General features: G+C 40.7%; 1 protein-coding gene across 1 annotated transcript in view; it reads right to left on the bottom strand.

Moving 5' to 3' along the window:
• SWAP70 (switching B cell complex subunit SWAP70) overlaps positions 1–14,539 on the bottom strand; it is a 75,828-nt gene that overhangs the window by 42,337 nt on the left and 18,952 nt on the right. Inside the window, exon 2 of the mRNA XM_080641994.1 lies at positions 3,495–3,635. Coding sequence (XP_080498120.1) covers positions 3,495–3,635 — 141 coding nt within the window. The remainder of the gene's footprint in view (positions 1–3,494; positions 3,636–14,539) is intronic.

Here is a 14,539-nt window from a genome sequence, read left to right as displayed (position 1 = left end):
TACATATAATGCATCGATAGAGCACGAGTGAGCTCCCTGAACAAAACAGCAGCCAAGCAAAGCTCCAGAAGATAGCACAGCATCAACTGAGGTTCTGAGAGCTCACACATGAGTTTCTGTACAATTTGATTAAATCGTCTTTATTGAGATACTAGAGGCCCGGTGCACGGATGTGTGCACCAGTAGGGTCCCTCAACCTGGCCTGTGAGATCAGCTGAAACCAGCAGTCCCACGTCCCCCAAGGGATGTAGTAATGCGTGAAGTGTCAGGCGCCGGGAAGAGCCCGAGCCTGGGCCAGTGCTGCTCCTGCTCATCCTGGCCCGCTGTTCCTGCCAACGCCACCACTCAGCAGGCTCTCTGCCGCTCCGCTGTGGTCTCCACGCACCCATCCTAGAGCGATACCGGCGCACCCACGATGGAGAAGTGACTGCGGGCTCATGCCCAGTCAGTCCCGATGCAGGTCCCCATCCCGGCCCCAGAGCGGATGGGGGAGGGGCATGGAGGAGAGTCCACAGGAGAGGCTCACCAGCCATGAACCCAGCGTCTGGCGCCTGCTGGTCAGCTGAGCTGTGCTCCCACTGTGGGAGTGCACTGACCACCAGGAGGCAGCTCCTGCATTGAGCATCTGCCCCCTGGTGGTCAGTACATGTCATAGCTACTGGTCGACCAGTCAAACGGTCACTTAGGCTTTATATATATAGATAATTCATGTACCGTAAGAGTCACTCTTTAAAGTGTGCAACACACTAGTTTTTAGTATATTCACAAGGTGTGTTTTTGTTGGTTGGTTGGTTTTTTGTTTGTTTGCTGGCTTATGTAGTGGTTAGACCATCATATACTTTACATAGTGTTCCCCTCAATATTTCCAGTACACTATCTGACACCATACACAATATTATTGACTATCGTTCCTATGCTTTACTTTCTTCCCCGTGACTATCAATTAATTTGTGATTCTTGGTCCCCTCACCTCTTTCACCCGGTGCCCCAACCCTCCCTCCCATCTGGCAGCCGCCAGTTCTCTCTTTGTATCTATGAGTCTATTTCCATTTTGTTTGTTTATTTTGTTCTTTAGATTCCACATATAAGTGAAATCTTATGGTATTTATCTTTCTCTGACTTATTTCACTGAGCTTAATACTCTCTAAGTCCTCCATGCTGTAGCAAATGGTAAGATTTCATTCTTTTTTATGGCTGAGTAATATAATATTCCATTGTATATATGCACCACAGCTTTTTTAAAATATTTTTTATTGATTTTAAGAGAGAGGGGAAGGTAGAGGGAGAGAGAAACATTGATGTAACATCAATCAGCTACCTTCTACAGGCACTCTACTGGGGTTCAAGCCCGCAACCTGAGCATGTGTTTTGACTGGGAATCGAACCAGCAACCTTTCAGTGCATGGCACAACACTCAACCAACTGAGCCACATCAGCCAGGGCACATCACAGCTTTTTTATACTACACTGGTCTATTGATGGGCACTTGGGTGGCTTCTATAACTTAGCTATTATAAATAACCCTGCAATGAACATAGGGGTGCAAATATTCTTTCAAATTAGTGTTTTGGGTTTCTTCAGATAAATCCCAGAAGTGGAATCACTGGCTCATAAGGCAGTTCCATTTTTAATCTTTTGAGAAAATTCCACACTATTTTCCATGCACCAGGCCTCTAGTATGCATATAAGATCTTTGGTTAATCTCTTCCTGCCCTACCCCCTCCCCCTTCCCTCTGAGATTCATCAGTCTGTTCCATGTTTCCATGCCTGTGCATTGAGCGTCTGCCCCCTGGTGGTCAGTGCATGTCATAGCTACCAATAGAACGGTCAAACAGTCGCTCAGGCTTTTATATATATAGACTAGAGGCCCGATGCATGAAATTCGTGCCAGAGTAGGCCTTCCTTCCCCCAGCTGCCGGCACAGGAGGTTCTGAGAGCTCACACATGAGCCTTCCTTCCCTCCGGCCGCCAGCAGGCATCCAGGACCCAGGCTTCCCTCTCAGCCCCGCTTCGTCCAGAAGGATGTCTGGTCTAATTAGCATATTATGCTTTTATTATTATAGATGTATTTGCCTATTTAGAACATTTCACATAAATGGAATCATACAATATTTGGCTTTTGAATTTGATTAAATCTTATTTCATTATAGTGTGGTTTCTCTCTCTTTTTTTCTAATTAACGCATGGTCAAGGTAATGTTATCAGCTCTGCAAGGAAAATATTTAAAATACAAGATTATATATAATATACGTATATACATATGTACATATATGTATATATGTGTGTATATATATATATATATATATATATATATATATAACATACACACACAAAAAAAGAGCAAAAAAGTATATTATGAGACTGACTAGGAAATTATAGATATAGTTACAAAGAGTACTACATAAATGAAAACACTAATTTTGACTATCTTTGCTACAAAGTTTCTGAAAAATATAAGGATTTTTTCAGAAGAAGCCTGACCAACATTTGGCATTTTCCAAACTACTAACTTAAATTATTATTATAAATTTTAATTACTGTACTTTGCTATTATACAACGGCACTAAATAACAAAAAGAATTTATACATATAAAAAGCAATAAAAATACAAAGAAGCCACAGGAAAAAATATATATAAATAACTGTGGTAATTAGGTGGTGGGAAATAAGAATTTTTTAATGCATTTTATTTTTTAATTTAAAAGTATTATCACTGTCACTTTAATTTATTGAATTTTAGAGAGAGGTGGGAAGGGAGAGAGAAAGAGAGACATAGATTTGTTGTTCCACTTATTTATGCATTCATCAGTTGATTCTTGTATGTGCCCTGACTGGGGATTGAACCTGAACCTTGGCTTATCAGGACAACACTCTACCTGGCCAAAGCTCTCACTGTCACTTTTTTTAAAAAAGGCTTTTTTTATTATTGTCTTTAATTTTAAGGTTAAATTAAAATTTCGTGCTTGGTGTTATGAGTAGGCAAAAGCAGGAATTCCCAACCCTTCATACGATTACTTTCATACCTAAAATAAATGTGATATGGAAAATGACACTAATATATTTTTCAGTTAAAAAAAGTGGAACTATATGTACAGCACGATCCTAATTCATGTAGAAACAAAACATTATGTACTAGTGTGTAGTATGTGTTTGCATGTGTATTAAAAAAGATCTGCAGCCTGGCCAGCATGGCTCAGTAGTTTTTTTAAAAGGGAAAAAAGCACCCTAAGAGAAAACAGGTACAGGTTAATACAATATACAGTTCTTAACCTCCAAAAATGAACCAAGTGGGGAAAATATCAAACCAAGTTTTAGAAGACAGTAGAGATAAGGGAGAAATAGGAAGAATCATTGGTCTCTCATTCTTTCCTTTCTTTACCTCTTGATGCTTCACAAGTGAAGTCTTTAGTGAACCCACCAACCAGGGGCTCTGGGGCCCACTTGAAATATGCAAATCAAACAACGCTATAAGCAAGAAGAGGTTAGAATCATACCTTTTCCAGAATGAACTTGTTTAAATAGGGCATGTAGCCCTGATTGGAGACGGGCCCCTCATCATCATCCCTGAAGTGCTCTTCCAGGGCAACAGGATCGTGGGGAACCTTCAGCACCGTGCACAGGTTATGGGAGAGGACCTAGGAGGGAGAGAAAGGCGTTAAAGGCCTCCACTAACCAGCTCATGGCACCTTCACTGCCTGAACACAACTGGCTGCTCCCTGCCCTAGGGAGAGAGAGGTGGGGAATAAACTAGCAACTGGGGGTGAATACTGCTCGACTGCCAGCTCCTCACTTGTTACCCAGGAGCGTCTCTCATTCCTCCCCCAGTTGTGGTTCACTTCAAACGAGTCTCTTACATGCCCTCACTGAGCGAGGCTCCATGCAAGACCCATGACCACAGTACTTGTAGTCTTTTATTAACTGTCCCACGTTAGAAAGAAAAAGGGGAGAAAGAGCAAGAGAATGTGTTCAAAATTAAACTTCTCCCCAAGGAGAGCAGGGTCAGTCAATGAGAGCTGTAAGAAAGAGCCTTGGCCCTAGCCATTTTGGCTCAGTGGATAGAGCGTCAGCCTGCAGACTGAAGGATCCCAGGTTCGATTCTGATCAAGGGCACATGCCCGGGCTGTGGGCTTGATCCCCAGTAGGGGGCATGCAGGAGGCAGCTGATCAATGATTCTCATCACTGATGTTTCTCTCTCTCTCCCTCTCCCTTCCTCTCTGAAATCAATAAAAATACATTTTTTAAAAAGAAAGAACCTCGTACTGACTGGGCAGCTGCAGCTGGGGCTCTGGGCAAGGTGCCTGGCCCCGGCCAATCACAACCTCCCGGGGCTGCCATTTCCTCATTTGTTCCATAGAAAGGGCCAAGTTAATATACAAACATAACGAACATTAATTGGTAACCTCTACATGTCCAAACATCTCTAAAAATCTATGATGGTAGGCTGTTTTCAGCATTAGTATTTAGAAGTGTAAAGGTAAAAAGAGAAAGACATCAAGGGCCCAGTTTAGAAATATGGAAAAAGTCAATAGCACAAATACCTCAGGAGTTACTAAAATGGTCAAAGTATTTTGTAGAAAATAAGCATTCCGTATGTAAAGGGCTACTGGCTACTGGCCTGGGTGACAGCCTAAGTAAGTAACACACTTTCACATTCAGTTGAATTGGCAGTTTGGGCTCTACCTCAACACCAATCTTGTTTCACATTAAATGAAAATTTAAAAAAAAAACAATTTCCTTTAATGTCATCCGTGTATTCCTAACAGGTCAAATTACATAGCTAAGGCTATGCTTCCTTTAACAGAGATTATTACTAAGTGTTAAATCCCAAGGTTAAAATTTTCTGTTTTTTCAGCCCTACCCATTTAACCACTTAAGGAACCACATTCATCTCAAAGAAGACTTTCCATTCTATTAAGCAAGTCACGTTTTTCTGCATAAATGTATTTCAGTTGGGATTTTTTAAGATTTAAAAAATTGAATCTATAAAAAGAATATTTGCATATCTTCTTTCTACATTTGTTTTGCTTCTCAAAGCTTCATTTCTGTGCAGATCCTTTTCTACACACTCTACTGGTTTTAAGGAAGTAAGTAAAGTAAAGGAAGTAAGTTCGCAAATGGTTATAAATGAAGTAATGAGGACTTTTATTGGCCCCTACAAAGCAGGCTGTGTTTTTCAAGCAAACCCTCTATTTGTAACAGAGCACGGTGGAGCTTTTACTGAAGAATCTTACACCACAGTCAGCAAAACCCTAAATAGGTATTTCCTTGCTCTACTTATCTGGTAAAACCTATAAAGTAATTATCTACCCCCAAAGAGATTTTGTGAAGATTAACTTTAAGAATGTAAAGTGCTTAAAAATTGTAATGTACTACAGGAATATAAGTTTTAGATAAATGAAGAGTATATTTCTCAGAAAAGGCTCAAAGGTCATTCAAATTTTAAAATCATTTGGGGCTTTACCCAAGTAAAAATTTCCCAACCACTGGTTAAATTATGGTCCATCCATAAAACTTTAAAAACAATGAGGAAGCTCACTGTGTAGTGATATGAAAATATCTCCAAGATAAATTAGATGGAAAAAAAAAAACGTACCTAAGACTACATTAGTGTGTCATCTATATGTAAAAGAAGAAAACATAAGGAACTCCAGGAGGATATATAAGAAACTAGTAACAGTAGGGGAACAGTGGGGGAAAGACTAGTTTGATGTTAGACTAGAGATAGATGACTTTTCACTGTGCCTTCCTCTTTTCATTGTCCAAAAAAAAAAAAACTATTCAAAAATATACTACCTATTTTAAAGAGTAAATATATAAGAGCACACAGCTAAATCTATTTATTGTCAAAGTCTAAACTTTTTCTTCTACGTTAACCTACTCCCTAGAGATTAGATATAAAAGGAAGACATATTCCACAGCAATGAACCATGATTAACAGATGAATGAGATGTAAGGGCAATAAATGAATTCAGTAAGAAGAAATTGTGTGTGCTACAGTGACTTCCTAGAGGACGTGAAAAGTAACATGGGCCTTAACATAAGGAGAGCTTTGGATAGGAAAAGGTTTGGGGGAAATCGGAAGGCTTTCCAGATAGAAGAATATGAGAAAGCAGTTGATTAATGCAAAATCCTCAGGATACAAAAAGGGGACACCAATCTCTCCCCAATGCACCCCGCTCTCTACTTTTGGGTTTCATAGATCCTCCAACTTAAAGTCTTGGCAGGGGGCCTTGAACACTATATTGTCATCCTTGTTACCTTACAGCTGGTGAGTACTGGCCAAAGAGATTAAATTCAAAGAGATTCAATTTGTTTTTCTTGACTAAGGTTACGGTACCTGGCAGAACTGAGCCTAAAACTCCAGTTTTTTTAATCCCTAGTGCAACACTCTCTAGTAATAAGGAACATCACGTTTTTCGTAGGTAGGTAGTTCAATTCATTGACCCCACTGGAAAAGATTTAGCTTTGAACTTCAGACTTCAGCCTTGGACAATAAGACAGTACTTTTGTTAAGTATAGGGATAGCCGGATTCAGTGACAATTTTCAAACCACCTTCATTTAGTTAAGCGAATTATGAGGAAGGCAGCACCTTATAGCAACAAGGACCCTATGTGAGGAGACCTGAGTGTTGGCCCTGCTCACGTGGTCTGTTCCTGTTCAGTGGTTTGCCATTTTCCCTTTTTGAAATATTTTAATATTTTGCTACTTAATCACTTGGTCTCTGTATACTCACTGCAAAATGAGTTGGACTTGTCTCTAAAATTTTAAAAGCTCAATCCTTAACTGTCAACCCACACGTTTCAAGAATTCAACAAAAAAACTATATAATTTAGATCAGAAATTCATCTTTCTTCATTGTTAGTAAGGCCTAGAATAGGCAAGTCTTCTTCAAACAAAACAACAAACTGAAGAATAGGTAACTGAGGTTTTGTTACTGCGAGAGAAAAAAATGTGTGCTACCTTTAAAACTTTTTTAAAATTTTTATCAGCATTTTTTAACAAGCCTAGACAGTAAGTCAAGTTTTTCTTAAATAAAATGTATCAAGAAACCAAAATCTTGAAGGTCAGAATAAAAACTAGTCACAAGAAGCAAACACTCTATAAGCTTAAACAGTAGTTGATGCTAATTTTTTAAAATATATTTTTATTGATCTCAGTGAGAAAATGAGAGGGAGAGAGAGAGAAACATCAATGATGAGAGAGAATCATAGATCGGCTGCCTCCTGCATGCCCCACACTGGGATGGAGCCCACAACCCGAGCATGTGCCTTGACCAGGAATCAAACCATGACCTCCTGGTTCATAAGTCCACGCTCAACCACTGAGCCACACCAGCTGGGCAATATATCCCACTTTACTTTTTTTTTTTTTAATATATTTTATTGATATTTTACAGAGAGGAAGGGAGAGGGATAGAGAGCTAGAAACATCGATGAGAGAGAAACATCGATCAGCTGCCTCCTGCACACCTCCCACTGAGGATGTGCCCGCAACCAAGGTACATGCCCTTGACCAGAATCAAACCCGGGACCTTCAGTCCGTAGGCCGATGCTCTATCCACTGAGCCAAACCGGTTTTGGCAATATATCCCACTTTAAATGCCTGTTCCTCCAAAGGCCATTCCCTTAGCGCCCATGTGATTGCTAAGCAGCTTTGCTCTCATAGCCCTGATTTGAAGAATAAACTACTGTTACTACAACAGATCCATAACCATGCCAGAAACTCATCTCTCCAGCTCCTTCCTAGCTGTCTGCTGCTCTGCAGGCACTGGGCTGACAAGAGATGACTAATTAGCTGCATGAGCCCTGCTTGCGTGGTCTGTTCCTGTTCGGTGGTTTGCCATTTACCCTTTTCAAGCATTTTGCTCCAACTATCATGAAAATGAAATCAAGAATGATGAACAGCTAATAGTGTTTTAACACACACAAGTGCATAATGTTTACCCTCCTCCCTCCCAAAGATGTAGAGATTATAAAGGTTCTCTGAATGTGCCCCCCTAGTCACAGTTTCCCTTTACAGGATGTGCGTAATGGGCAAAATTCAGCACTGAAAAAGAGGGGGGTGGAGATCTCTATTTCAACAAGCTTATCTGAACGGACACGATTATAGAATTATAATTCATAATAGGCAATCTTTTTTTAAAACATGAAAATTCCTTTCTGATTTATAAAATTTCAAGCTAATGGCAAATTACCAGAAAACTCTTCCTAACAATGAGCCAGAATGACCAATTTCCTACCAGTGCTATGCCCTGCCTTAAGAGCATTGTCTTAACAGAAGTCCCGCCCCTTACCACGTGGAGTCATTTTCCCTTTCCTGATAATACCCTTCATCCTGCTTGTCACTGCTTAGGTCCTGCTTGCTTTCTTTAAGTTTGGGTTGGGGCAAAAGTAGGTTTACAGCTCTGAGAACGTGAAACACAGTATTAGTATTTATTAATTATTGTTTATATGGAAAATAATACAATAATTAATACTAACACTGTGTTTCACATACAGCTGTAAACCTACTTTTGCCCCACCCTGTAATCTTTATTATATTCAGCCTCAGAAATCTCAGTCATTGTTCACTCATGCTATTTGCTATGGGAATGCCATCAATCACCATTCCAGACACTTTTACCAAATTCATCTTCAACTGCTATTTATACCACATTACCTTGTTTAAAATTCATCAAAAGTCTACAAAAGTAAAACCCAAGTGAGGCAGGTTAGTAAGAAGCTAGGAAAATTCCTTGGCAAGTGGAATGGGGAAACTGTGACAGAAAACTAAACAAGGCTGAGCAATTTACAGCCAGGTCATAAATCGCAAGGCCTTATCTTCCCTAACCAAAGACACTTAGGAGCAAGTGGTTTATGCATTCCAGACCGTGCAGGCAGACCAGCCTGGGTTCCAGGTCCCAGTGGTCCCTCTCCAGTGACATTCTTTGAAGACAAAACTGACCAGCCAAAACCGGTTTGGCTCAGTGGATAGAGCGTCGGCCTGCGGACTGGGAGGTCCCGGGTTCGATTCCGGTCAAGGGCATGTAACTTGGTTGCGGGCACATCCCCAGTAGGGGGTGTGCAAGAGGCAGCTGATCGATGTTTGTCTCTCATCGATGTTTCTGACTATCTATCCCTCTTCCTTCCTCTCTGTAAAAAATCAATAAAATATATTTTTTTAAAAAAAAGACAAAACTGACCAGAGAATGATCCTGATCCCTCTATACACTAATTTTGATGCATCAGTATATCAAAGGACACACCTGGAAAGTTGGCAAATATTCTGAATGAGACCTCCCCTAAAATTCCCACCTTTAGAAAACAGATAAAAACTCTTAAGACAAAGAACCCAGGACTCATTCTCCCTTGAGCACACCTGCACATCCCCCTGAACCTTCTTTTCTCAGGAGTGTATCTTCACTTTCTTCCTCCTAAGCTTTAAAGCTTCCAGGAGACTTGCAACCAGGGGAGCAGCAGGCAACAGCCGCTTGTCTCCAAGGGCCCTCCTTTTGCCTCTGTAATTATTTCTAGAGTCCATAAAACTCAGCTGGCTCACATCTTCTGCCTCCATGACTTTCTTTCTAAAGGTCTAAGGCACCTAGCATAGATTCAACTCTTCCTCACGTTTCGTAGGCCCACTCCTGTTGCTATGATCTTGCCTCTTAAGCCCTTCCTTTGTTTCACTGCCCCCAACTTTAATAAATGTACTCTCAAAATTACTTGGACTCAAATCGTGAAATCTTTCCTCCACGAAGTCAAGAACTCACACATTCCAGACGAGGCCAGGACACACCAACTTCAGTTCGGTCCCTTTCCAGTGACAAAGTAAGTATCTGAGCTCCACATTTAACTCACTCAACAAGCCAACCCCAATTTACCTTTCTATCCTTATTTTTTTCCTAACCTCTGCACCAACTGTACAAATTCAGCCAAACAAGTTGACTCCACTGTACCCCAAACAAAACCTGCACCACTCTTCTTCCTCCTCCAGCCCTGTTACTACCCCTACCTAACATAAATGCCATGCCTTTCTAAAGCCTCCACCACCCAAATATTACTTCCAAAACACTCTGTATTCCTTGTTTTACACTACCACACGTAATTTTTCTCTTCCCTAAGATTATAAATTTCTGAAAGGCCCATGTCTTACCCATCCTTGCATTCCCACAGCACCTAACATGCTATCCAGAATGCAGAAGGCTTTCAATAAATGTCAAACAAATTAATTCCAAAAATTCTCAGTAAACAGTAAAACCATAATCCTATATAATAAAAGGCTAGTATGCAAATCAACTGAAAAGCAGAACAACCAGTCGCTATGACGTGCACTGACCACCAGGGGGCAGACCCTCAACGAAGGAGCTGGCCCCTGGTGGTCAGTGCGCTCCCAAAGGGGGAGTGTTGCTCTGCCAAAAGCCAGGCTCAAGGCTGGCAAGTAGGGGGGCTGGGCCTAAGCCATCAGTCAGACATCCCCGAGGGCTCCCAGACTGTGAGAGGCCGCAGGCAGGGCTGAGGGACGCCCCCCCCCCTTTCCAAGTACATGAATTTCGTGCACTGGGCCTCTAGTACTTTAATAATGACAACAATCTTAGGAAATAGCCTACTGCTATCTCCTTATTTCATAGATAAAAAGACTGGGGTCTGAGACTTGGCCTCAGTCTCACACTGATTAGTGCCAAAGTAGGGAGGAGAACCCAGGTCTCCTAAGTGCCTGTCCCATAACAATGCCCTGTACTGGAAACATTCCCTTCTGCCTCATCATATCCTTCAAGACTGGGAAACCTCATAAACTCTAGGAAACCTTCACTGCCCCCGCCACCACCCGCCCCGTGCACTGAATTCCTGTTCAGCATTTAAATAAATTGTTTCATGTGCTAGCGATATCTCAAATATCTAACTACAGCTCAGTGAGGGAGGAAACCCTGCCTAATATTTTTCTTCCGTACCCTTCATAGGGGCCAGCACAGAGCTAAGGGAGAATTCGGTAGGAGCATTAACACTTACGGACAGCTTAAGGCAGGAAATCTAACACAAAACCATCTGTTGCGATGTTGCCCACAGAATGTATGCCACTCTATTACAGTCGATGCCACTGGATTGCATTTTTTTTTAAATATATTTTATTGATATTCTACATAGAGGAAGGGAGAGGGATAGAGAGCCAGAAACATCGATGAGAGAGAAACATCGATCAGCTGCCTCCTGCACACTCCCCACTGGGGATGTGCCCGCAACCACAGTACATGCCCTTGACCGGAATCGAACCTGGGACCCTTGAGTCCGCAGGCCGATGCTCTATCCACTGAGCCAAACCGGTTTCGGCTGGATTGCATTCTTAATGAACTGCCTTTATTCAGTTATTTTGGATAACTCATTAACTTAGCCATCTACAGAAAATACTGCCAAATTTGACCATATAAAAAACTGTAAACTTCCCTTTAAAAAGAGACACACAAAAAAAAAAGAGAGAGAGAGAGAGAGAGATACCATAAACCAACAAAAGTCTAGTGGCTCCAATATTCAAATCACCCTTGGAAATTATTAAGTAAAAGATGAACACCTAATTAAAAAACGGACAATGGACATGAATATGAAATGCACAAAAGGAGCTCTGACTAATAAAGATAGGAAAAGATGCTTGCCCTCACTAGTAATCAAAATAATGCAAATTTTAAAAGCAATTACTTTTCTCCTGGTGTTTGAGCACACACAGGGGAGTAAAGATTGCCAACACCCTAACACCGGAGAAAGTATAGAGCAGGTTTTCTCCAACACTACTGACATTTTGGGCCAGATAATTCTTTGTTTGGGGAGCAAGAGGAGGTGTCGTGTGTATTATAGGATGGTCAGCAGCATCCCTGGCTGAAAACATCAAGACATCTCAAATATTTGTGGATAAGAACATGGTTAAACAAAGCATGATGCATCAACACAGTGAACTAGTCTAGAGCCATTAAAAATAACGGTGTCTGTAGCTATGTGTATTGATATGGAAAGATACCTTAACACCCTGTTTAAGAAAATAGATTACACAAAAAGACAAGCAACCAAATGGGAGAAGATTTTTGCAAATAATACCTCCAATAAGGGGCTAAAATCCAAAATATATAAAGAACCCATACAACTCAACAACAAAAAACAGTTCAATTTTAAAATGAGCCGAGGACCTGAATAAACACTTTTCCAAGTAAGATCTGCAGACGGCCAACAGATATATGAAAAGATGCTCAACTTCATTACTTATAAGAGAAATGCAAAACAAAACCACAGTGAGGTTCCACCCCACACCTGTTAGAATGGCTATCATCAGTAAGACAAGAAATAGCAAGTGTTGGAGAAGATGTGAAAAAAAGTGAACACTTGTATACTGCTGTTGGGAAGATAAACTAGTGTAGCCATAATGAAAATCAGTATGGAGCTACAATATGACCCAGAAATCTCTTCTAGGTATTTACCCAAAAATTTGAAAACACTTGTATTTGTAAAGATATATGTACCTCTATGTTCCCTGCAGCATTATTCACAGTAGCCAAGACATAAAAACAACTTGAGTTTCCTTTGACTGGATAAGGAAAAGGTGGTCCATATATACAATGGAACCCAGTGGGCTATAAAAAAGATGAAAGCCATGGCAGCATGGCTCAGTGGTTGAGCATGGACCTGTGAACCGGGAGATCACAGTTGGATTCCGGGTCAAGGCACGTGCCCAGGTTGCAGCTCGATTCCCAGTGTGGGACGTGCGGGAGACAGCCAATCAGTGATTCTCTCTCATCATTGATGTTTCTATCTCTCTCTCCTTCTCCCTTCCTCTCTGATATCTATAAAAATATTTTTTAAAAGATGAAATATTGCACTCTGGCCAGTTTCTCATTGGTTAGAGCATCAGCCTACGGACCAAAGGGTCACAGGTTCGATTCCTGGTCAGGAGCACGTACCTCGGTTGCAGGTTCAATCCCCAGCCCTGGTCAGGATGTGTGCGGGAGGCAACCAATAGATGTGTCTCTCTCACATCGATGTTTCTCTCCCCTCCTCCCCACTTCCACTCTCTCTAACAATCAATGGAAAAAATATCCTCGGGTGAGGATTAAAAAAAAAAAAAAGATGAAATATTGCCATTTGCGAAACATGAATGGATCTTGACAGTATCATGCAAGGTGAAATAAGTCAGATGAAAAAAAGACAAGAACCATTTGATTTCACTAATATATGGGATATAAAACAAAAAGTGACAAATGCGCAAACAAACAAAAAAAAATTCATAGACACAGACAATAGAATGGTGATTACCAGAGGGGAAAGGGGGTGAGGAGAGGAGAAAGAAGGTAAAGGGAGTCAACTATATGATGGAAGAATATAGATATTGTATTATAAAGTTGTACACTTGAAATTTATGTTTTTAGCCAACGTTACCCCAATAACTTTAATTACAGTTTTTAAAAATTGTTAAGATGGTAAAGAAAGGTTACTAAAGCATGTGAAATATTATCTCATTTATATAAAAGGCTATAGATGCATGTATATGTGCATGTGTGTCCATGTAGAGTAAAGGGAGAGAGAGGGGGGGGGAGAGATGTTAGAAAGCTATGCACTGAAAAGTTAATTGCATCTGCCTTTGGTCACGAAATTTCGGGTGCTTTTTCCTTTGCCTCTATATTTTAATGTGCTGTTTGAATATTCTAGGTATTATCTTCATAATCAGAACGAAGTGAAGCTTTTATAGTTATGGAACATTTTAAATATGTCTTGGGATTCCAGGTAGAAAGCACCAATAAAATTGTAAAATTTGAAGAGCTCATTCTAGGACTATAAAGTTGATGGAGTTAACTCACTTGAGTCTTCCATGAAGAACTACGCTTTGCTTCTTGAAGAAACCACTCTATAGGCAACAAAGTCTCCCAGTCTGAGACAGCCTCCTTAGATTCCAGCCTCACACTGGGCTACAGCATAACGAATATCTTAAAGAAGATAAACCATTTGTAAGAATCGTCTGTGTGTCTCTCTCCTGCTACTCTGTAAGGTCCTTACAGAAAAGGTCTGTATTTTTTGGGGTGCAATACCAAATCCTGATGAGAGGGTACCTGATGTTCATCAACCATTAGCTAAATGCACCCCATTTAAGAATCTTCATGCCCGCCCGATGTTGCTCGAACCAGGAAGTCATGGTTCGAGTCCCAGTCAGGGCACATGCCCAGGTGGTGGGCTTGATCCCTAGTAGGGAGTGTACAGGAGCAGCCAATCGATGATTCTCTCTCATCATTGATGTTTCTATCTCTCTTTCCCTCTCCCTTCCTCTCTGAAATCAAAAAAATTTTTTCAAAATCTTCTTTGTTTCTTTTTCTTTTCCATTGTCTTTATCTAGATCTGGGTCTTTAAATTTTTTTACTATACTATCAGTATATTCTTTCCAGAAAGAATTTTTAATTGGAATCTCTAATACAGACCACTTTTAGATTAAAAAACAATGTCCCCAATTAGTGATTAACACCACTAGAACTAGCAGGCATAACTCATGTGCCCTGAGGTCTTGTAAAGCAGTCCACTTCCTCAAAATTCAAA

The sequence above is a fragment of the Plecotus auritus genome, assembly GCF_963455305.1.
Source record: "Plecotus auritus genome assembly, chromosome: 9".
Classification (NCBI taxonomy): domain Eukaryota; kingdom Metazoa; phylum Chordata; class Mammalia; order Chiroptera; family Vespertilionidae; genus Plecotus; species Plecotus auritus.
The sequence above is the reverse complement of the archived record's forward strand: the minus strand, read 5'-3'. Positions and strand labels throughout refer to the sequence as shown.